The sequence below is a fragment of the Vicugna pacos genome, chromosome 26, assembly GCF_048564905.1.
Source record: "Vicugna pacos chromosome 26, VicPac4, whole genome shotgun sequence".
Lineage (NCBI taxonomy): Eukaryota > Metazoa > Chordata > Mammalia > Artiodactyla > Camelidae > Vicugna > Vicugna pacos.
In genome coordinates this window covers 10,519,266-10,545,291 of record NC_133012.1, presented here as the reverse complement: position 1 = coordinate 10,545,291, position 26,026 = coordinate 10,519,266, and the positions used below count along the sequence as shown (strand labels likewise).

General features: G+C 36.2%; 1 protein-coding gene across 10 annotated transcripts in view; it reads right to left on the bottom strand.

The window, feature by feature from the left end:
• The window catches only part of TEX15 (testis expressed 15, meiosis and synapsis associated), a 48,908-nt gene extending 23,884 nt beyond the window's left edge, over positions 1-25,024 (bottom strand). For 2 of the 10 annotated variants that reach the window (XM_072950319.1, XM_072950328.1), the window contains exons 1-3: positions 23,915-24,022; positions 12,948-13,022; positions 3,358-3,508 (exon numbers count right to left, since the gene is read on the bottom strand). In XM_072950319.1, the coding sequence (XP_072806420.1) occupies positions 3,358-3,496 (139 nt within the window). In that variant the 5' untranslated portion in view covers positions 3,497-3,508; positions 12,948-13,022; positions 23,915-24,022. The other 8 variants (XM_072950320.1, XM_072950321.1, XM_072950322.1 and 5 more) reach the window with 8 other exon arrangements.
• Between the last annotated feature and the right edge of the window lie 1,002 nt (positions 25,025-26,026).

The following is a 26,026-nucleotide window of genomic DNA, read 5'->3' as shown; positions in this document are numbered from 1 at the left end:
CTAGTCTTGTGTGAGTTTTCGTAATGTGTGCTTTTTAACAAATTGGTCCATTTCACCCAAGTTGTAAAGGCCATGTATATACATGTGTTATGCTTCCAATGCAGTATTGTGTGTCAGTAGTGATATCCCATTTCATTCTTGACAGCTGTAAGTTGTGGCTTTTTTTTTTTAACTCAGTCTTATTAAAAAGTCTTACTAAAGGCTTATCAATTTTTAAAAATCTTTTTCAAGCAGATTTTTTAGTTTCATTGATTTTTGCTTTCTTCTGCTTGTTTTAGGCTTAACTTACTGTTCTTTTTCTAGTTTCTTAACCTAGAGGCTTAGATTACTGATTTGAAACCCTATTTTCTAATGTATTTAGTGCGATAAATTCGTCAGCAATGATTTAGCCGTTTCCCTCAAATTTTGATGTTACATTTTCCTTTTCATTCATTTCAATGTACTTTTAAATTTCCTTTGAAATCTCATGAATATTTACAAATGCACTGTTTACCTTCCATGTGTTCAGAGATTTAACTATTACTTTCTATTATTAATGTCTAGTTTGCATATGGTCGGAGTACACATTTTATATGACTTCAATTCTTTTAAATAAGATCCTTTTGGTTGAGAGCAGTAAGTTCTTCTACAGCTTTGCTGATTTTGTGTCTAGGTAGTTCTATCAATTGTTGACAGAGGTGTGCTGAAGTCACCAACTACCATTCCAGATTTGTCCGTTTTTCCTTTCAATGCTATCAACTTTGCTTCATGTATTCTGAAGCTCTGTTGTTTGGGGACACATGTTTAGGACTGCTATGTCTTACTGGTAGATTTACGCAATACACCTCCTTTGTTTCTGGTAATTTTCTTTCCTCTGAAGTCTACTGTATTTGCTCTTAATACAGCCACTCTGCTTTATTTTGTGCATGGCCTACATTTCTCTATATGCTTACCTTCAACCAACCTATATCACTATATTTAAAGTGAATTTATTGACAGTATAAGAGATAGGTCATGTTTTTTTTTTAATCCATTGTGTAAACCTCTGTCTTTTAGCTGGTATGTTGAGGTGACTTATGCTTAATATAATTGATATATTAGGGCTTCAGCTTGCCATTCAGCTGTTTATTTTTCCCTCAGTTGTTCAATTCTCTATTTCACTTTTCCTGCCTTCCTGTGGGTTACCTGAGCATTTAAAAAATTCCATTTTGGTTTATCTATAGTGTTTTTTTATAAAAAAAACTTCTAATTTTGAGATAAATGTAGAGTCACATGCAGTTGTTATATATAATAGAGAGATCCTATATCCCATTCACCCAGTTCCCACAGTGGTAACATCTCACCTTATAATTGCCTTAAATCCTTCCTCTATATACAGTGAGAATCACATTGAAGAATAATTTTTGTTGCAACTGTCAAACATAATTACAGAACTCAAGAGGAAATCTGTCTATTATACTTCCCTGTTTTTACTCTTTCCTTTGTTATTCCTTCATTCCTAATATTCCGAGCTTTGTTTAGCCATTCTAAATTAAGATCTACTGATGAAAAATTCTTAGTCTTCATCTGAGAATGTCTATTTCACATCTATTCCTAAAGCATAATTTTTCTGGGGACAGTTCTTTTCTTTCTGCACTTAAAAAAAAAGTGCCACTTCCTCTGGGCTCCATGGTTTCTAACAAGAAATTTTCCATCATTAAATTTTTCCCATAGAGAGAACATTTAGTTTCTTTCAAGATTTTTTCTGTTCTTAGTTTTCAGAAGTTTGACTATGATGTGCCTTGCCATATGCTTCTTTGGGTTTATCTTATTTAGGGTTTATTCAACCTTTTGACTGTACATATTTATGCCTTTTGCCAAATTTGGGGAATTTTCAGCCAGTACTCCTTCAAATACTCTTTCAGCTCTATGCTCTTTTCTACTCCTGAGAGTCTGAGGACAAGGATGTTAGATCTTTGGTTATTGTTCCACAGGTCCCTGAGGCTCTGTTAATGTTATGTTTTCTCTGTTGTTTAGGCTGGGTAATTCCTATTGTTATATCTTCAAATTCACCACTTTTTCCCGAAGTCTTCTCAATTCTTCTCTGGAAACTATCCAATTAGTTTTAATTTCAATTATTGTATTTTTCAGTTCCAAAACTTCTATTTACTTAGCTCTTTATTACATTTTCCATTTCTTTGTTGAGAATTTCTATTTTTCTATGTTTCAGGAGTGTTTATAATTGCTTATTGAAGCACCATTACAATGGCTATCTTAAAAGCCTGGTCAGATAATTCCAACATTTATTTCATCATGGTGTTGGCATCCATTGATTTACCTTTTCTTACTTGAGTTGAGATTTTCCTAGTTGGTGGTAACTTATGAATGATTTTTTTTATACCTTGGTCATTTGGGTTACTCATCATATTTGACCTTGTGTTTTAATAAGCCTCTACTAAGACTAAGCCAGCAAGGGAAACTGCCAGCAAGAAAAGGGGCGGAGGAACATTGACTCTTAAACACTAAGCAGGGTTGAAATCGTGGCTATCTACAGGGTCTTCACTGACACCCTGGGTGGGGAGGCTGTCTTGTTACAATGGGAAAGGGTTAGAAGTCTATGCTCCTTACTCAGCCTCCACTGACACTGCGGGAGGGTGACAGATACCTTTGTTACTGGTGTGTGTGGCACAAGTCTGTGCTCCCCACCTGGTCTTCACTTACTCTACTCTAAGAAGGGGCGACTCATCACCACAGGGCAGGAGTGGAAATCCACTGACACTACAGTGGCCAGGGATAGCAGGGAGAGGAACTTATTATGAAGTTCCATGAAGGAGAGAGGCACAGGTGGAAGTCTAGGCCCTTCACTCACCCTCTGCTGACAAAGGTGTAGGGGTTATCCCATTTTCCCCCCTGGTGTTTTGCAGGAGTAGGGTGTTCATTGTCAAATAGCTTTCTGTCTTTCTAGGACACCCCTTTCCCAGTCCTTGACAAGGCAGAACAGACTCTTAAGGTTTTTTGTGTCTGCACAAGTTGGCATTCCTGTGTTGTGGGCACCCAATCTGAGACATGGGAGAAACAAAAAAAAAAATCCAGAGACCTTAATGCTGGCATTCCTTGACTCCCAGGGCCCCTCACTGGTCTAGCTTCTTCTCTCCACCTTTTCAAAGTCTTCTTATGTTTGTTTTATATGGATGATGTCCAATGTTTTTAGGTGTACTTAGGGGGAGTGATATGAGACACGTCTGTTTTATTTTGGGTGGAACCAAAAGTATGTGTGTATTTAAGGAATTAAAGGCTGACTTTTTTATTTAGAACCAAAACAGAAGATGAATGTAAAATAAGAATCAGAGAAATGCAGTAACAGTTATGAAATAATCTCATCTTCCATAGAAACACTACCTTTCCCAGCTGTCCTTCTGATCTTGGGAATGGTGAATTTTTTCAAAGGACTGACTTCTACACTAGTAGTAAATAAAGGTTCACTGGTTGAGTTCATCTTCCATACTGTCTTGTGTTCAGCAGCCTCTTTCATTTCCATTTTGTTGGTGGCCTAAAATCAACCCAAAGTTATTAAATAAAAGGTCAATAAATACACAAGAGGCAATGGCAGTAAAACTATTTAAAAGTTCTTAAATGAAATTGAATAAGGATATATTTTTGGTCACATTCACAACAGGTTTTAATCTTAATTTGTCAGGTTACCCGAAATGGAAAATGAATGAACAACTTTGGCTTTTATAAAATATTAAAAATATTTATTTTGTAGTTTCTAATACATATTTTCCTTGCAATTTAAAGCCTCTGTTTTCCCGAAAATCTTAATAACAAACAACGATTTTTATTAAACATTTGGTAAAATTCTTGCCAAATACCTATTTTTAAAAGTATTTTTTCTGTACCCTTTTGTAAATTGAATGATATTCTCTAAATCAGACTCTTCGGCTTTGGGAGAAATGTATTAAAGTTGTAAACCAATTATTGCATGGCTATCTCTACAATCAATGGTCTGAAACTGTCAGTCACCCAGTGGCTATTGTTTCATAGTTATCACTTTACAAATGGATTAAGACACCATCTATTATCATATTAGTCGTAACACATTCCTTTCCCTCCCTCCTCCTGAAACACACACACACACAAATTAACCTTTCAATTAGAACTCATACTGGATATCGAAGGAAAGCTGTGCACCCACACACTGGGAAATGTATGCAAAGATTTTTTTTTTATACCATTTCATAATATGGTTCATGGGCCTCCTGATACCTATCAACTGATTAATTCAAATGTTAGATCACAATTCAAATTAAGAGTTGCCAAAATTCTACAGAAGGATCACAAAGGATAAGATTCTATAGAAGGTTCACAAAGGATAATTCCCCATAATCCCCACTCCTCCACCATATGTGAAAGGTGATCTTGCAATCTCCCAATCAAATGTGGATCAGAACAGCAAAAGGACCAAGACCTCTAGAAAGAGGAAAATCAGCCTTTCTCTCATCCAGCCACACTGACAGACACCAGTGGTGTTACCTCCTAACAAGAATGCCTGTAAGATGCACCAGCTCTAGAGACAGCTGTCAAGGCTGCCACGTTCACATGGAAGTTTAGTAAGGGAAAATGGGAGAATAATTTATTTAGAATAATTTACATTACAAAAAAAACCTCTTCAATTAATCATGATGTATACCTACTGAGTGCAAAGGTGTATAACCATCAGCTGAATATACACAAAGAGCCACATGCTGTGATAATCCTCCATATTTTCTTTAGCTATAGTTAAATTATATTTTCAGTTAAGATGGGTGATATTCCAGCTTCTTACAAAATGTATGAAGCTGAAATACGTATGGTTTCTTACAAAATGTTTCTCTGTTAGAATTTACTAATAAAGACTTCTAAAATTCACTGATTTTGTTCCTCAGTGCTCAGGATAATACTTAGCCACAAAGTAGCTAAGTTAAAAACTGTTTGATGAAAGATGAATATTCAAGACTCAATGGTATTCAACAACCTTCATTAAGTAACTTGCACCTAGCAAATTTTCAAGTAGAAATAACACCCCTAAACACATGAGCCACATTAAAGTGGTAACAAATTCATACATTTCTTCATGCTCATATATCACAGCCCCATAACCATTTATTTATATTATTTATTTTTACATACATATGCACAAGTATATCACATTATATATTGTGAAATATATGCAATAGTCCTATAGTCATTATCTTTGGATTTATATATATTATTTATTCTTCTATATGTAAAAATAAAATCAGGAAGTTTGAATTCAGAGGGTTCATGCTATTGCTGTCCTATGGGGTTCTGGGGTTCTGGGTAATTAATTCTAGGTGAGAGTATAGAGAAAGATCAATTCTAAAAACTTCAAGAACACTTAAAGCTCAGGACACTGCACTTAGTTGGTCCTTTACAGATACTAAAATAAATAAGTGAACTAAGGATCAAAGAAACCAAAAACAGAAAGCTCCCCAACAACTAGAACATCAATTCATATAGGTCCTAGGAATATGTCTATTATGAGCAACTTTAAGTCAATATATTTAAAGATTACACAAAATAATATATTTCAGGAAAAAAAAACTAAAATTGATTCAAGAAGAAATTTTAAAAATGCATCATTCTATTACTAATAAAAATAAATCAGTAGTTACACATTGATTCTAAAAATAAAAATGATATTAAAATATCATAAACAAGCCAAATTCAAGCCAGAAATGCAAGAGAGATTTAACAACAGGATATGTATATTTCATTTACTCCTGAAACTATTAAAGGAGAAAAAAAGATCAGGTGATTATCTCATAGATGGAGAGAAAGCATCTAATCAAATTCAAAATTCACTTATGATTTTTGAAAAGTCTTGGTAAAGGAAACATTTATAACTTGATGATAGGTATCTACCAAAAATTTATAGCAAATTGGTAAGTGTCAAATGTACTTTTAAATTAAGAATGAAACAAGGATACCCACAATCCCTGCTTCCTTTTAAAAGTGTGGAAGATGTGCTCACAAGGGCAGAAGGCAAGAAATAAAAAGTACAAAGGAACTAAAAAGCTAAAGGGGAAAGGAAAAGGGTTTGGGAATTTCTGGTAATGAAAAAGAATGAGTCTCAACAGGTAAGAGAAAGCTTAGACCCAAATAACAGATTAAGAATGAATTTTACTTACAAAGGCAAGAAAATCATAATGGCTCAAATTTTGGTTCTACTATTAATTAACAATGTTATATTAGGCAAAATGCCTAATTTCTCTGAGACTAATAGTATTGATACCTCACATGGTTGCAGAATCTGTAATACAATAACTGCACACTGAATTGTCAGAGATATCGTAAAGCCTATATTATGGAACCAACCTAATCAGAGAGTTTGTCAAGAAGCAGTAGTGTAAAGATAACTAGGTCAGAAGTCAAGTGATACTGGTTCTAATTCTAGATCTGCAATTAACCAATTAATCTTAATTAGTTAACATACCACTAATTTCCTTTGCAGTGCATTACGAATGGTAATACATTATTCAGAGACAAGTTAGTGGCAAAGGAATAAATCCCTTTTATGTCAAATAGCCAGACTAAAGATTTAATCCTCTCAAAGTCAATTTTAAACATTTGTACTGAGTTTCCTAAGACTATCATTAAAAATTAATGACTTGAATGTTTGAGACCACTGGTTATGGATTAGAAATTATTAAATAAACCTGCAAAATCTTTTACCTGATTACTATCAAACAGTCTTTAACTAACAGAAGTTTGGTGTTTCAATTGAACAACTTAGTCAGAGAGCCCTTGAGTTCCTTTAATAAGACTCATCTACTTGTGAAAAGGCTTCCTAATATAAGGCAACTCAAGATGACTGTAACTACCTGAAACATTAGTGAGAAAGTTTTTTTCAGTTCTCTTCCAAGCTGTCACATTAATCAGCTTGTCGTTCGTAGCTTACCTTTAACATCTCTAAAAGTTTGCTAATCTTATCTTTTTACAACAAAAAGAAGCAATGCCTCAAGTCTCAGGATTTTCTGGCAAACGACACTGTTGCGTTTTAACATTTTCACAATTATCTTTTATTTGTGCCAAGTAATACCGATTTCCTACTTATTCTCCAATATACTTAAGTAAAAAATGAATCTATTATAAAATATTGAAGACATTATTGTAATGGTGATATGCAGATATGGCAAAGATCATCCCTCTTCTAGTAATCTCTGGAAAGAATTTCTGATGAATAATGAATAAATAATCTTGGAACTTGAGTCACAAAGACATAAATTCTAAATTCTTCAGGAGAGTTCTGAATGGTTCAAAGTAAGAATTACTTCTGATAAAAGGTCAAATCAGATCACACATAAGATAATGTCTGTAGATTAAGTCATGAATCCCCCAGTTAAGATGATACGATGTTGAAATATATTTTAGTCCAACTGTTCATTTTATATATCAGGAGTTGACAACCTATAGCCTGTGAGTCAAATCCAGCCCACTGTTAGTTTTTCTAGGGCCCACAGCTAAATGACTAAAAAAAAAATCAAGAATAGTTATTTCATGTCATTTAAAAATTAATATGAAACTCAAATTAAAGAGCCTACAGAAAGTTTTACTGGAATACAGCCACACTCATTCATTTATCTATCGTCTATGGCTGCTTTCCCACTAGGATAGCAAAGTTGAGTAAATATGACAGAGTCCCTATGGCCCACAAAGACTAAGATATTAACCATCTAGTCTGTAACAGAAAAGGTTTGCCAACCCGTTATAGATAAAGCAACTAAGTATCAATGAATTGGGACCATAAAAACCAGTTCTTATGATTTCCACTTTGGGGCTTTTCTCCTATATTCCTGTTGTCTCACTTGTCTCTCCTCTGTGTTCTGAATTTCGTTCCTACCCACTTTGCTTCTCTGTGTCCAGCCCAGCAGCATTTAAACAAACAGGCTCACACCTGATCAAGCAAAAAGTGAAACAGACAAAACATGCTGGGATCAGATCTGCCTGCATCTAGATCACCACCTACTTCCTCCTCAATCTACTTTGATCTCCACCTCCATTAGTCTACCTGAACAGCAATCTTCAGTCACCAATGATTTCCAAGTCAGTCTCACATACTACATTTCTGGCTCATAACTTACTTGGTCTCTCTACCTTTGATACTCTTGACCAATCTCTTCTTGAAATGATACACTGACTTGAAATAATGCCCTGAGTTCTGTGACTTCATAATCCTGATTTTACATCTACTTCTCAGATGGTGTTTTCTTAGTCTCTTAGCAACTCATCTGTCTTTATTATTGTTAATTAATTTTACTCATATAAGCTAAATTTCAAAATGTTCTCAATTTTTTTTCTTTTTAGTATTTTGTCAAACTAATGTTTGTAAATAATAAAAATAGAACTTTGGTGGTTTTAATTTGCATTTCCTTCATTATTAGCAAGACTGAGTCATCCTGTTTATTTTTCTTGTGAATCACTTGTTCTTATCTTTTCTCTTTTTTTTTCAGGTGAAATGGTCTTTTAGTTAATGCTTTGTAAGGACTCTGTATAAACAGAAATAATTTTTGTCTGGCTAAGTGTTGGAATATTTCTTTTAATTTTGTTGATGGCATTTTCCTTCCAGAGCAAAACTTTAATTTTTGTGTAGTCTAATTTCTCAACCTGTTAGAATACTGGATTTTTACACTATCACCAGCAGTATATGAGGGTTCCAGGTGCTTTATATCCTCACTGGCATTTGATATAGGCAAACTTTAATTTTGTCAATCTGATGGGTGCAAGTATCTCACTGTGGTTAGTTTGCATTTCTCTGGTTTTTGATGAGACTGATCATTTACTGAGTATGTTTATTGTTCACGTGTGTTTTCACATTTGTGAAATGCCTGTTTAAGTTTTTTCCCACTTATACAAAGCTGTTTATTCTGTGTATTTGTAAGAAATCTTTCTGAAATACTAACTTCACCAACTATACTTGTTGCAAATAATTTCCCCCATTTTTTACCATTCCATACTGTAATGATTATACTTTACACATTTCCTCAAGTCTTATACTAGCCTTCACCTGACCGGCCTATTACTCACAGAGCAAACAGAGGCCTAAATGTTCCTGGAGGAACTTGTACAACTAGAATTATGTTACTATATTAAAAATTCAGCTTTTAATGATTTAAGTAAATGAGTTTTACATTTTTCAGATTTTTGCACTGATCGAAACAAACTTTGTTAAAGAAGTAATCATAACCTTAAAAATAGTTTTAATTACACTGTGTTCATCCTATTTAGAACCATTTCAATGTTCTAAAAGTCACTGATCATATGACATGTAAAGAAAGCAAGATCAAATCTCTAATTTGACCACTGCTACTGGATTATATGATAATCTTATCAGTAGACAAGGGAAAGTTAATTTGATCACATACTGTTGTCTCTGACAGTTTTAGCTATAATCAATACTAAATATGAAATTGGTATAGAGACATGGATTGTGCAAACAGAATGCAGCTGTTCTTAGTGGCAGGACTAAAGCTTCACAACTTTGATAACATCAGGGAAAAGTGAATTGGGATGAAAATAGACAACACACTAAAGTTATGGAATCCGTAACTCTTTTGCCCTTCCTGGCTCACAGAATGTCAGTACTCGGGTAAGAGAATGCCCTTGTAGGTAAGCAAGGGCTAAAATACATCTATTTTTAACATGTACCCTTTCATAGAAAGCCACTGGAAAAATGTGCTTTGGGGAAAAAAGAGAATAAATGTAAAGATGATTTAAAAATTCATGTGGAAGAGTAAGTGCCTGAGAATAGCCAATATCCTTAACCGTTATTAAAATTTATTATAGTTATTAAAATTTATTATAATGTTACTATAATCAAAATGATAATGTACTGGCTCAGGAAATACACAGACAACAACAGGACCAGAAGACAATCCAGAAATAAATCTAAGTATCTATGAAAAATTAGCACATAATAAAGGTATCTTGTCAATTTGTTAGGAAAGAGATGGTTTATTTATTAAATGGTGCCAACATAAATGGTTATTCATATGGAAATATGACTAGATCCCCAACTGAGAACATAATATAAAAATATTCAAGTTGGCTACAGTAGAATCAATCATGATACCCTCTGGCAATGCTAGGCATTTCAGGTGAAAGGAAATCTAGAACATTAGGAAAATTATTAATGAAATGAATGACCATGGGCAAATCCAGCTTCAATAATGATACAAAGTATGCCGAAAGAGGCTAATGAAAAATACAGTAGTGAAAGGGGTAGAGATTACAGTGAAGCTAATACAGCACCAGGGGAGAGATGGAATGGGAGGCATGGGAAAAGAGATTGTAGGCAAAAAGATAAAGAGAGTGTCTGTAATCCTAGCATAGTGGCAGCTTCCGGTAATGAGTTTCCAAGTGGAAATGAAGCATTACCCTGAGGAGGCCAAGAGAAAAAAGATCTAGACCCATGGAAAGGAATAGGAATGATGACAGAAAACTGGAAGAAGAAATTCTTTCTGATGTCATAATAAACAAACAGAACACTAATGGGAAAAATGAACAGTGGAGGAGTTTTAGATCTCCAGTAGGTCATGTTGAACCAATCAGAGAGTAAGGTCACAGTCAAAAAGATTATGATCTATATGATGTGAAGGAAAAAGGCTCAGACCAAAACAGTATATAGCTTAATGATTCAAAGGTTAACACCTAACTTTATATAAATAGATTTTCAATAAATGTCTCCTAAATTGGGGAGGGGACACTGAAGAGGTAAAGTCAAACAATACATTATTTTCATGGGCTGGGAGGCTTGAAATCAAATTTTGTTGAAGGGGCAGAGAATGCCCTTAAGCTGTTATCAGTAAAAACCTCCTATTAAATAATTCCTTCTCTCACTTAAAGAATGTTGACCTGTATTTGTCTATCAATTTAGGCAGGAGCATCTGGCTGAGCATCAGATCATTTCTTCTCACTGATTTCAGATTCAACATCCATGAAACCATTATTATATGTCACATATTTCATTAGATATATTCAAAAGGTTTACTGTCAATATTCTGTGAACACATAATTTAAAGGCAGCTCAATTTCATTGTAGTGACTTACAAAGTTCTATCCTTAATTCTCTCTCAAGTTCTTTAACTTGAGGTTTCACTATGGGTAACCTGAAGCTTGGGAGGAGACAGGGACGTCTGGAATGCCTAAATGTGGAACAATGATAATCATAAACTGTTTTTTTTTAAACTGCCCCTCAGTCTTATACACAGAAGGTAGAAGTTATTAAACTAGAAATATTTTTAAATCATCTCCACCCTCTTCATATAAAAATAACAGAAAACTGTAAATAACAAAGGAGATTCAAGAGTAGTTTTACTTTGCTTTTAATTTTTATTAAAAATAGCTATTAGGACTATCTTATCATTCCTTTTCCACTCATCATGCTTACTTTGCCCCTGCCAAACTTCAGAATCTTTTAGAAAGAGCACCATGTGGTGATTAACAAATCTTTTTGGAGAAGAAGAGCCATCTGTTGAGTCCTCCTTCCCTAGAGGGCATTATTGTAAATCAAATACAAGGGCTTACAATAACCACACAGTAATTCTAGGAGCTACCTGAACTCACTACAGAAATAACGTGGAAGATTAAAAAAAACACAGACATAACTTCCAAGAGGAGAAAAGCTCTGCTCTTCTGATACTAGTTTTACTTAGGTTTAAAATTATCATATTATAGAATGCTACCAAATAAAAATCTGAGAGATGCTCTCAGATTTGTTTTGAAGACTTTACTAAGATTGAAAAAGCAATTTTTTTCCCCAAATGCAAAAAAAAAAAAAAAAGTCTAGACCTAATCACAGTGGCCAGTTAAAATATGAGGGGAAAAAAATCTGAACTGTCAGGCCCAGCTACAAGTAGCTGAGGGTGACCTGGCTAGAGAGCTCACACTCTAGTGACTTAATAATCCAACTTCTCACTTTCCTTCTAAATTTTATGAAACTGCTTTGAAAAAGATTTTTCTCACAAGTATTTTTGGTATAGTATACAAGAAGTCAGCAGACATGGGTTTTCTGTCCTGATTCCGCCACTCACTAAATGTTGGCTCCTAAGCGTTCCTCTCCTCATCTGTGTTTCCGTGAGGCTTAACGTTGACTGTAAGCTGTACCTATCCTCTCTACCACTTTCAGGCTCTGTTCATCTACATTTTCTCTTTAGTTCCACGTATATGCAAGAATTTGTACACGGTATGCAAGCTGACGCCATTCAACTTTGATAGCTGAGTAAGTTAAGAGCCCCGATCTCTCCTCTAACTTTCAAGTGACTTAGAAAATTTATTTGCTTAGAATACTTCTGTCTATGACTATGACACTTTCGTTTTTTAAATGTCAACAGTTGGTCCAATTTTCATTCTCTGAAGATGTTTTGTTATTAGAATCAATGAAATATCATTTGAAACCCATCTGATTAATGTAGTGACCAAATGTGGCAATTCCACTTTTGATTAAAAATGTAAAAGTGAAAAAAATCTGGCTAAAAAATAACTAAATTTATTATTCTGCTTATGTACTAGTTCAGAAGGCAATTCCAAACACTGACTACAACAAATATTCTAAGCAGTATTTGCATACTGGCCTGACTTTCCAACTTAGTTATTCAAAAATTCAATACTTATGCTAAATTAAGGTCCATTTTGTATGGGTTAATCTTCTCCACTGGACTACAATTTACCCATTTTTCTGTCTCCAGCACCAACCATAGTTCCTTATAAAATATGTAATCAATAAGTATCTACTGCAAAGGATAAATATGTAGATGCTTTAAAGTATTAAAATAAGTGAAAAGTATACACATTCTTTATGTATCTTTTTTATTGCCAATTATTTATAACTCAATTGCAAAGTAGAAGAGTTTACCCAAAGTGGGCTGAGAAAAAGTCAATACAGTATTATAAGTGGCAGCAGTAATGAAGCCATTATTTGAAACACTTACCACACTTCAATGGAATCTACCATCATACAGTTGTGATCAGAACTGAGTCATACATGAAAAATGCCAAAGGAATATCTACAAAAAAAGAAAAAGGCAGAAATATGTAGAGAATTATGGTCAGAAGCTCCCTCCGGAATAACCTCTTCATTTTCCTCTTCATTCATTTCTTCCCCTTCCTGATTTCTGCTTGCCTTTCACTCTTGTTTCAAACGGCAGGGGGGTGGGGTGGGGGTGGGGGGTGGAGGCTGACTCTCCGCATGTCTCAGTGCCTTCTCTCTCAAACCCTTGCATTCTTTTCTCCTCTCATTCCTCTATTCTCATTAAGTCTTTTCCTTTCAGCACATTCTCATCTGCTATTCAGAATCAGCTCACCACTTTTATGCAGTCATCCAGTAGAGAAAAGGACACTGTGGACACAGCTGATGAGTTTGCTCTTGGATTTTTAAATACAGCACAAAACACTAAGAAATAGTGCTAGCTTTATACCAACTTTTAAGTAAGTCATTGTAAACAGTTGTGATACATGCTGTGCTCTGTGCAGGTACTTCATATATAGTATCTCATTTAAGCTTCACTGACTATAGTATTATTCCCATTTTTTCAGATGAGAAAACAGAGACTCAAAGTTTAAAACACTTGCCCAAGGCTACCCAACTGCTAAGTTGGTTTTCAAGTCCAGGCTTGATGTCTGAATTCTAAACCACTACTCTCTCCCAACTAGTTCTTAAGTTTCTTTCTAGAGGCATTTAAACCTTAACTCTGATTACATGTACCATTTTAATTAGTTGAAATCATGGTGACTTGTTATAATTAGTTTCACATTTATGCCGTAGTTTCAGGATACTACTACTTATGCCTTGATTTCAGGATAATACTACTGATCATGTGGTAATATCTATATGTTTCTAATCCATACATTAAAATGTTATATATTCTTTAAGATAAGGTTTTTTTAATTAGTGAAACATCCAGCAAAATTTTGGACTGACTCCAAATTCCAGATTTTTTTTTCCTTTTCTCCAAGTTAAACATTCAAAAATATTGAAAGTATTTAAAATAGAGAGTGTAGATTCATTTTTGATTTAAAACTCAATTTATAAACAGGAAAATCTTATCCTTTACTGATTTATTATTTTGCCTATGTTTTACTTCAGTGCTTTAATGAAGTGTCATTGTCCAAGACACCCAAATAAATAAAAGGAGAGACTATAAAGAAACAATTGGGGGTAAGTGTAGTCACATAGTATCAACGTAATAAGAATGAGAGGCTGGTGTATAAAAATGAAATGCCAGGGATGAGGGCTTGGGGGAAGGTATAGCTCAGTGATAGAGCATGTGCTTAGTATGCACAAGGTCCTACGTACAATCTCCAGTACCTCCATTAAAATAAAAAAAAAAAGAACTAGCTGGAAAAGAAATGAAATGCCAAATAATTTAGGAAGTAGAAATTCAGAGCAATCTGATAGTGATGGTCCATTCTTCACATATTCTCACAGTATGAGCTGGCATTCACATAAAAATATCCATAACAGTATGAAATCGTTAGTAATACTTATATGGGTAATATGTTCATTTGGAAGTTAATGATTAGTGGCATCTGTATGTCTACTATAATGACAGTAAGTTAATATACAATTTTTAAGTCAGTACATCAATAAGAATCTGAAGCAAACTTGCAAATTAATATGACTGGCACGTATAAAAAACAAGTATTTATGAGGATATAAAAGTTACAATTTCATTTTAATTTGACAATGAAAGTTGCTCAAGGAAAGATGTTAACATAAAGACTACTTGCACAGAGCTGTTCCAGACTTTCTGGAGTGGCAAACAAAACCCCTGGGATTGGAAAAAAAAATTGGCTATGTGGACACTGAAATTACAGAACACCACCAATCACAGGTTTTAACAAAGAAGGTACTGATTGGGTAAGCCTTTCCACAAATTCATGGGAGATATTCCATTAAGAAAAAAACTAAGACTGTTTTCAGGACTTTTTCTCTCTACTAGAACCTATCTAGTATAGAAACTCTGACTTGAATCTGGAGAAGGATGTATGCATTTGATTTGTTAAGCATATGGTTGAAACACTGAACTAAAGTTTCTACGAAATATAAGAATTTCATATTCCCTGACATAATTCAGATTTTCTTCTTTAGAATTAACTATTTAGCAAGAAAAAATGGCTTATAAAAGAGTTGGGGGAAAAAGGTCTCAGTTTTATCTCTTTTTAACCTGTTTAAAGAGATGCTAAGAATATGCTGTGTAAGAATTCAAGTGACAAGGAGGCAAGTCTAGAAAACTGTGTTTAGTTGTGAGAAAAAATCCAAAAGAAATGTCAACACTCCAATTCTTCAGGAACTTGTATTAGGGAACAGAAAACAGAAAAACAAATGTCAACTTCAGAAGACAAACAAGCAACATATGTTCAGGTATAAAATTACATTGGAAAATTAAATAAGCTTGTTATGAGTTTGTCAAATTAACAGTTATTAAGCGGAGCACAGGTGTCCGGTGGTGAGCCCATGTTCAACCAAAGACCATCAGAGGCACTGAACTAGAGAAGTCTATCATTCAGAGACACAAGAAGAAATACTTGACATGCCTTAAGGGACCACATGGGAGGTCAGGCAGAGTGCAGACAGAAAGGCAGAACCTGAGCACGTGCCTTTATTAGGGTCTGTGTGTGGCATGCTTTGGGTTCCTGGGCTAAGGCCTGATTATTCAACTCAAACCAAAAAAGCAGGGTTTTGGTAAGCCACACAGGCACATAAGCAGAAGGCAACGGGAGGCAGGGGAGACAGCTGACTGTCGGGGTAGTCAGATTAGAAACCTGCATGCGCTTGTGACTCTGAAGGCTACTATCTAGGGCTACCTAGGGTGGATGCACTTGCATGAGGGGACTAGTGTCAGTTTAAGGTCACTGGAGGCTGCTTGGCCAAATAAAATGGATTCCAAGCAGCAATACCATGGAGTAGCTTAGCTAAACTCTCGATGAAGCTTGAAGTGAAAAGCAGAGAAATGAAGTGATCAGTGTGCCAAGATTTGGGTAAAGAACTTATTCTACTCAATTAAATTCAATTATTTAAGCAGGTGAGTTTTTTTTTACTGAAGTATAGTCAGTTTATAGTGTTGTGTCAATTTCTGGGGTATAGCATAATGTTTCTGCCAGACATATACATACATATGTTGTTTTCATAATCTTTTTCATTATAGGTTACTACAAGATATTGAATATAGTTCTAAGCAGATGAGTTTTAAATGAGTTTTTAAAGAAGTCTGAAAAAAAAGTCCTGTGTTGAGAAAGAAGATCTTAACAGACACGTCTAGAAAAAATATTACTCAAACTCAAAATATTAAACAAACCCCTAAGTTTGATATCCAGGTATATATACTTTCCAATTACAGATCACTGCTATACAAGCACCAGGAACTAACATTTACATTCATGAAATTACCTATATCTCTGGTGTTAGCGAACCAAGGACAGTGGTTCTCAAATTATGGTCCTTAGACCAGCAGCATCAGTACCACTGGGAAAACTGTTGGCAATGAAAATCTTCTGGCCCGACCGTAGACCTACTGAATCAGAAACTCTGGGAGTTGGGCCCAGCAATCTGTGATTGGACAAGTTCTCCAGGTGATTCTGATGTAAGCTAAGTACAAGATATACCGGTAGATAATGCTGAGGAAAGCATCCAATCAGCTGCATAAGAATCGTTTCTTTCTTCTTTCCCTTCTTTTTTTATTTTCAGTATTAGCAATCTCTTTCAACCAGTGTCACTTTTAGGAGAAAGAAATATTCTTAACTGGGACCCCTGCTTTCAGTCTTAATGCTTCTATAGATCAAGAATCCAAAAGAAATTTTTAAAAAATGTGGTTTTGCTTTTTGGGGAGAGAAGGGAGGCAGTTATTCAATTCATTTAAGAATTTATCAAGCAGTTACCATGTTTCAGGCACTCAGCAAGAAGGAAAGATAAAGAAGTAGAATAGAACTCTGAAAGCCACCAAAAATTTTATCTTGGATACCATTCAATGTAATGCTAATAACACAGACTGCCTATTTCTGAGTGCCTATGTGCATATGCAGAAATACCCACAAGAGTAACAGGTAATTATACTGAAGCAACAGACTACCAAAGCAGAAAACCATGGTTCACCCCTGATGATCTCGGGTCAGTGGTTCTTAAACTTTTAACATATATCAGAATCACCTAGGAGGCTTATTAAAACCCAGATTCCTGGGTCCCATCTCCAGAGTTTACAATTCAGTATGTCTGAGCTGAGGCCCAAGAATGTTTATTTCTAATAAATTTCTAAGTAATGCTGATGGTCCAGGGACCATGTTTTGGGAACCACCAATCTAGATGATCAGGCATAATAAAATTTGGGCACTTCATGAAGGAAAAGCCTAAGGATTACCAGTACATTTCTCAAGACTTATTCACTTATATTCATTGCTTGGATTTAATCTGTTGTCCTCAAGGCAAATAGAATATGCAAGAGAGAGATTAAACTATGTGGTTTAACAATTTTATCACGATAATCCATGTTTAGTTGTGTATGTTGCATCAATAAATCTCTAATATGAGGGATTTCCTAAACTAGAAGCAAAAACTAGTCCTCAAACATTTCCACGATTTTGTGGTGACTTAGAAGTCTGAATTTTGTTTTAATATCCTCTACCATATAGATGAACTTCTCTGAAAATTTGGGGCAGGGTCTCCCTCTACCTAATTAAACATAGTGAAATGAGAGTAAAGTTAATAGTAATTTACATGCTTTAAAGGCAATCCCAGGAGCCTAGGCTATGGGAAAGAATACTTTCAGTCCAGCTGCTTTTCAACAGATGAATAATTAAAGGTTAAGAGGCCCCCAAGGGCTAGGACTCCCCTGGTTCCTTTCCCTTTAGTCTAGAAGCTTTGGTAAAAATAGATCAGGTTCCACAAAGAGGCCAAGGTCATTCTGGCTACAAAGGAGAGAAAACAGATTATCTTTTCACCAACTCAATCTTCCAGTCCTAGTCCTTCCTTCAACCTTCTCAAGTGCCCAAGTTCTGATCAGCTTGACCTAAATAGAACCACTCAAGCGTGAAATAAATTAGCAAAGGGTAACTTCCAACCTATTCCATTTCAAGGAAGATATCCTGGATTACCTACCCTTCTCCTCCACATCAACCTTGTTTTATAATATTTATAGATGAACACAATGAGAGGGTAACTGTTACCATTAGTGAGCCCAAGTGTTAAATGTAAAGAATGCCTTTCTCTAAGTTACTGAAGCACACTACATTAAAAACACAGTGAAAAGCAAATGACAACAGCAAGAAAGAGGCCACCTTGCCTGCTTGAAGTCACTTCTTGTCTTCCCTATCCAGATATAAACAGAGAGCAGACTGCTTGGCTGAAGTCCTTGTCGGAAGGGTGTAAAATGTGCAAGTTAACTGTACTACCAGTTTGTGGAAGATGAAGAATAGGTTCATCAATCAATATAACCCCAAGCTGAGTACATTCTCTGCTCAGCAGATGGAAATTACATGCAAAAGGAATTAGGGAATTGTTGTAAAAGCACAGGGATAAGATTAGTAGCTAATCTAGTACGGCTACGAGACTTTTTAAAAGACATTAGGGAAATGCAAAGGAATAATCAGGTGATTAAAGATAATGACACACAATTTTCAAGGGGATTAAAAACATAAAACTCTTAAGAGAGAATAATAAGAGCATCTTAGTTAATCCTTGTAGAATCTAATCTGTTACTTTCTCTAACAACAACTTAAGTCTCTAAAATTGGTCAGATCTAAAAACCCACACAATTCATTTTAATTTATGTAGGAAAAATAACTATATAGGTAATATATGAGGTAACACTTGACAAATTTCTGACTAGGACTGAACCAACACTGAATCAACTTTTCCTTCTGCACTGGAGTGTTTCCTAGTTAAAAATCAAGAGTATTCCTCAGATCGCCCTCTAATGGCAATGAACTGTGCACTGAATCACTCTTGCTATTCAAGATGTTCCCCTCATTTAAGAATATTAAGCTATCTTTCTGTGTTGCTCCAAAAATTCAACAGTAGTTTCATTTTCTACGTATCTTGGTACGAAAAATAAAACCACTAATCATTATTCCCCCATTATGGTCTGCTGAACCTAAAAGTAAGAAATGTGTGGCTGAGGCCAAAAAGATGAGGTAAAAAAATCTTTTAAAACATAATACTGAACCATGTATATCTGTAATGAAGTTACACCCAGAAAACACTAATGTATAGTTATAATTCCTAAATAAATTTATCTAATTATACACCCTTCTCATGAAAGAGGCAGAATCTTTATTTTAAAATTAGTATTTTCCCCATATTTAAATTTAAATTTGAGAAGATAAAAACCAGCAATTATACACTATTCTTTCATATCAGCAACAAACTAACAATGTGCATCCTTACTAATGTTCGAATAGATCTTAATATATAAAGAACAAACGGCGGTTACCAGTGGGGAGAGGGAAGATGGAGGGGCAATACAGGGGTAAGGGATTAAGAGGTACAAACTATTAGGTATAACATAAGCTACAGGAATATATTGTACAACATGGGGGATATAGCTAATATTTTATAATAACTGTAAGTGAAGTATAACCTTTAAAAATTGTGAATCACTACACTGTACACCTGTAACTTATTGTATATCAATTATGTTTCAATTAAAAAATAGACTTTAAGATAACTTGTTTATTTCTAATTTCTCATTCATTTTAAGACTCTATTTGGCTCTAATAACTAACAAGCTTCTCAAAATTCTGAGAAGCAGTTTAATCATGCAATGTCTAAAGTACTAAAACCGCCTAATAGGTATCACACCAGGTGACACACTGAAGACTTAAAGGACTTCAAAGAAACCTGTGAGCAAACCTTGAATATTTTCAAGTTCCTAGAAAAAAAGTAACTAGAATACAGGTCATAGCACCCGAGGCAGAGAAACGAATTTGGATCAGTTTTCTTGACTTTCGTGATGACTAAAAATTACAATCCCCCTTTTAGATAGTCCATAAATACAAGGTGACCAAAACTGAATAATGTGCCATAAGTTTTTCTTCAGACTTAGCAAATTTGTAACAAATAATTTTCCTTTAAAACTTAGCATACGTAGTTCAGATAGTTTTTAAAAGAAAATTATTTAAGTTATGCCACAAATCAGGGATAAATATTTTTAGTGGCAGTTTGATGAAGTCAGATCACCTGGTTCCAAATTCTGTTCTGCCTCTTACTAACTGTGCAACTTTGGACCACTTACCTAATTTCTCTGTGTCTCAGTTTCTTCATATATAATAACAGAAAAATAAGTATTTACTCAGTAAGTTAATTCCATTAATTAACACTCTCCTGTTGTACTGGTTAACTGAATTAATACACACAACACATGACTGCTTTGTAGTAAAGTGCTATGTAAATGTTGGCAATTATTGGTGCATGTTTAATCACATAAGGAGGTATAATTTTTAACCCCTATAGTTTAATATCAATCATCTAACATTCCTCCATTCATTTTCAATTAGTTACAGTATTTATTGACCTGTGAAGCCCTACTCTCTTTTTACTCTAAGAAAGAACATGTGTAAGTCAAGTGCTTGTATTTGTATGAGTAGGCACATCACAAATTTGGAGAAAGTAAATAAAATACTAAGTTTAACTGATTGGAATGGGCTTGAAAGACACCTACAAACACAAAAATTGGGTCGTTTGGAGAGAGAGAAAGATGGATTTGTGGCACTTTTAAAATTTGTTCTTTTGCTGTTCACTGAAGTTGCTTTCTATTCTGTGGCTAAATATGATGTCACACAAACACATCTCACAGAATGTAAAGGATATATATACCTTAAGTAAGATTATCATTCCAAGCTCAAAGGGCCTATAGGCATCCTTAACCACCATTATACTATGTAATACTGGCAGAAAAAAATGTGAGTTTATATAAGCTTTGTCCTATTTGGATTTGTTCTATTATATTAATGGCACAAAACTGTGGTAAAGTTTTCATCTATTTATACCAGAAATCTTTGCTCATACTTCCCTTTACAAATAATTCATTTTTTGCTCATAGTTTCTGCTAAAATTCAGCATTAAAATGCTTCTGAGCTTTAAAGATCTTTCTAAACAAGACTTTACTTGTAAACCACAGAATACAGAACACTGTCCCATCAAAAAAGAGGTCACTACAAGGTGCAATAAACATAGATTAATGGAAAAAGCAAAGGATTGGCAGCCAAAAATGTCGGCTTGAGGCCCTAGCTCTGCTACTAACTAGCTACTTCAGTTTATAAAACTGAAAATGTGTTCCCCTAAATACAACATCTCTCAAGTTTATGGCTAAATTTGTTTTGGGGGAGGGAGTCTTACACCCTTTAGAGAGTCTGATAAAGCCACACATCTTTTCCTTAACAAAAATCAACACAATCCACTCATTATTTGCAAAGAATTAGGGGCTTCCAGTAATCAGAGGTCCGTGTATCCCAAGGTAAGAACCTCTAAATGAGAGAATTATAATGGTTCCTGCCAATTTAATATAAAAAATGCCACTTAATCATTCTAATCCCCCTCCCCACAAAAAAATCCTTTACAGTCTTGCTGTTCAACCTGTAAATATACCAGTGCTAACAAGCTCATGCTTATAAAAGTGCAAAGGAAATGCCACGTTCTCTTCATTGGCAAAAAGAAAGTGCGTCCCCCTTTGTGGGGTGTGTGCTCACACAGGAGGTTTTAGATTTGTACCCTGACAAGCTACTCAAATTGTGATTTTCCCTACCGCATTATTGTCCTCAAAATTCTCAAGTTGTTACAGTAAACCTCTCAGAGACACTTAAAAGTCAAAATATTTGTTATATATAAGGTCCAATAAGCACTACCAAAGCTATCTAGAAACAAAAATTAGGTTTTGATAAGGATTTAATTGTCCACATGTATCCACTTTCAGCAGTGTGCCAGCTTTACCAGGGTCTCAGCTGCTGTAATTAAAGACAGACCCTTAGGAGCAGGTATCGTTAGTTTTGAAGAACAGTAATTACAAAAGCTTTGCATTGTGTGGATTATACATTCCAAGCATATAGAATTGCTACCAGAGTTGAGGAGCTATCTTAAACGGCAAAGTTGCTCATTAAAGCAATCATAAAATTTATTCTATGTATAAGCTTAAATTTTTTGAACTTCGCTTAGCTTGTTGTGCAATTTTACCAAAATGGAGATATTTCTAAAAAGTTAAGTTTTGACAATCTAACCCTAACTTTATAAAACAAAATATTACAAAGTAAAACCCGACCACCTCAGAATACCACTTATAAACACATCATATCAAAGAATAAAACACTGGTGCTCTGGAGGTATTCGCTGAATAAAAAAAAAAGTTACATTTTGATAAACAAGGATATGTAACAAAATATTAATAGAAAAAAAGGTGAGACTTAAGAAGAGGAAAACCAATTCGAACTGTGCAACACAATCATGTTTTCAGAGTTAATCAGATTCCATCACTTCTAACAGAATCCCATGGAGGCGCTTCAAACCCCCTAAATCACCCTTCGTGAAAGCACAAATATTTTAAAATAAATGAGAAAGGACATCGGAACACAGAAAAAACAAACCAAAGTAACACATTTACCAAAAATAATAATTTCCAATTTTCTAAAATTAATTTTTGGGTATTGTGAAAATGGTGACTGTTTTCCATAATTAAAAAATTTTGCAATCCAGGTATAGTATGTCATCCTTCAGTACGATAAAACGTAAGTTTATAATTTAAAAGTCCCCATGTACACTAACTGCTGTACTAACAGAAAAAGTGATCCTCAGGTAACTTGCAATTGAGTAAAAGTACAATGATTTTTTAATAATAAAAGTACTACACTATATTTTATTAGTAATATAAAACAACTTTTATACATAATTGACATAGTTTCAGGTGTGCAAGATAATGATTCCATATGTATATTGCAAAATGGTAAAAACATTTTTAATGTATTAAACTACAAAACTAAAATACGGCTGAAAAATATTCTAAAACTGAAATTATCACTAGTCACTAGAGTTAATATTCCAGAAAATATAAATAAAAGTTATGCTATTTTTCCTATTGTTCAACCACTTACCCCTACAGATAATTCGTATTTCTCCTAATCATACGAATTCTTCAATACATTTTGTAAAAGACGTTTGCATGGGTATTCAAGACATTTAGGCCTTCTGTCCAAATTCTGATATCTATATGAGTGGGTAAAGTTGAGATTTTTAGGTATCTGGGCAATAAGGTAGACAGTTCTTTGGTTTTGTTTTAATTAGAAGCTTTTAAGAAAGTGAGCAATGATAGAGCATTGAAAATGTCTCTAAATACTGACTACACTCCTCCAGTCCCTTTGGGCCTCAAATGTTAAAATGTACCCTCCTTTCCAATAAGCAATATCTCTTAAATGAAGCCTAAAACCTCTTCTAGAGTATCTAATAAATAAAATTAACTATTTTCTAAATGTGAATTCAATAGCACTTAAGGCCTGTACTACCTGTACTTCCTCTACACATACACATTGTAACACATTGTCAAAACGGGAATCCAGAAACGTAAATAACCAAATTATAATTTTGTGCCGTTTAGACTTTTTACTTTGAAATAGTCTCATATTCATCTGTCACTCCAAAACTAAATAATGCACTCACGGTGTTAGGATGCTTCATATGAAACCCAAAACTTCTAAAACTTGAGAGGAACTGTGGCATCTTTAAAAGCTTAGCAGTTACTGATAACCTCAACCTTTCCATTTTCTGTAACACCATCACTGGTTTTGTCCACACGGCCACCGCGGCGGCTGAGTACCTCAATCTGAACATTCCAAACACACGGAGTAAGTACGCATGGCAAGAATGGACACTCCCTTAAAAGATCTGAGTAGGGATGGGCTTAGGAAGCGGTTCATATTAAACTACCTGACAGGAGACTTTTTCTGCACCCACACCACCGTGGGATCTATAAAGTTTCACATATTCAAAGAGCTTGAATCAAGGAGCCAGGAACTACCAACGCGAAGCAGTGCCGCAAACCCTCTTCTCAGCCCTTACAACGGCCAAAGCGCCCCGGACACGCGGCGGCCGCATCCCCGGGCGCGTTAGGTCCGCCCGCCGTCGGAGGATGCTCACCCCTGGTCGGAGCCCGAACGGCCTCCACGCCCCGCTCCCGAGCCGCCCTCGCCTACCCGAGCGCCCCCACGTCCACCCGCTCCTGCAGCGAGACAGCGGGCGGCCAGCACCGGCGGGCATCGTCCGAGCGCGGGCTCTGCTCGGGGGGTCACGCGGCGCGCGGACGGCCCGGGTAGCCCGGGAAGCTCAGCGCCTCGGGGCGCCGCGAGAGCGGCAGTCACCCGGGCGGCGTTCCCCTTCTCCGCGCTCCTGAGCCGCACGTCGCGCGGGAGCCCAAAGTTGCGGGACCCCGGTTGGGCGGGGATCTGCGAAGCCCCGCCCACCAGAAATGGCCCGCCCGCCCCGCCCCTGGGAGGCCGCGCTCCGGCGGCCGCTGCCCGCAACGAACGCGAGTCCCACGCTCGACGCACCAGGTTCGGTGCGCAGGCACAGAGGATTCCGAGTGTCCCCTCTGCCTTCGGGCAACCGGGAACTGAGGATCCGGGGACCCGGGAGCCAGGCCAAGTCCACCTGTGGGGCTTCCCCTCACAGTGCCCCAGCTGCTAACGGAGGCGAGCCGCTACCTCTCTGACTCCCAGAACCAGAACCGGGGCTGAGAGGGCGCGAGCGTGGGAACTTGATCACCTGAGAGAAGCTAAAATTTCACATTGAGCGTCGGGGCGTCCAGGCCCCCTGGGAGGCCCGACATTTGGGTCCAAATTAAGAATTCCTGAACTTCGTGATAATTAAGTCTTTAATTCAACCCGGGACCTTGCTAGCTTATAAGTCGCCCCACCTCATCCGCCACATTCCCCACAAACCTTAAGCATACTTCTTTGCCCGGTCGGGTCCTCAGAATCCAAATTTTCGAGGTGAAGCAGAACTTCCTCCACGAGCTCCTGAAGAAACTTCAGGAACGAAGCCGCGCTCCTCAGGCACGTGAGTGCGCACGCGGAGGCGGCTGTGCCGGGAAGCGGTCACGTCTGCGCCTGCGTGGTGGGCGGGGCCAGAGGCAGGGGAGTACTTGAAGGGGGAGGTCTTGAAGGGGGGGTGGGGAGGACTGGGGGCTGGGTGGGGATGGATTCCACAGATTCGTTCAGTGTCCCAACCTGAAAAATGTGTTCACTGCATACTCCATTTGCACATAGTAGGCTTGCAATAAATGTTTGTTGAATGACTAAATGAATGGTCTACACCTGCTACTGGCATCATTTCGACTCTGACGGAGGCCTCGTGTTCTTCCCTAAAACAGGAAAGAGTGAGCATTGCTTAAGTAAGCTGCCAGGCATTCTCTGTTCTTAGGAAGGGGCCATTTGGGTACTACGTTTTTGTTGTTGTTGTTTTTGATGACTTTGTAATTTAATTCAAAAAGTTTTTGAAGAACTATATATGTTCCACAGCTAAAGGCCAACTACCTTAGCTAAGGCTTGAGTTCGAAGGTAGCAAACACTTCACAACAAGTTTTGAGGCTGTAAAATATCAAGATTTTTAAGACTCCTTGCATTCAGAAAATTAATTATAGCACACCCTATTACAGGCAGATTCAAGACCTTAGAATCCAAGTAGTCCAGTCAGCCCCTTAAATTTAATCTTACAGTAGCAGGCCTGAGGCATCCATCACCATTCATGGGTAAAGTTTTTGAAACAGGGAACCCAAATGATGCACCATTCCATTTCCCAATAATCACTTGTCATATGGCACATTTTAAATGTGTTTTACAATTTGTAGCATGTTATGAGACAAATACTTAAGAAAAGAAATTCAGTCCATAGCACAGTTTTTATTCGTTCATTTAAACTTGACTTGAAGAGGAGCTTCAGGCGTATATGAACACAAGAAAATTATATAAAAATGAAAATGTTTAAGTTCAGTTTAGTGGGAAAAATCAGATCCTCAGACATATGACTCTCCCCAAAATGGCG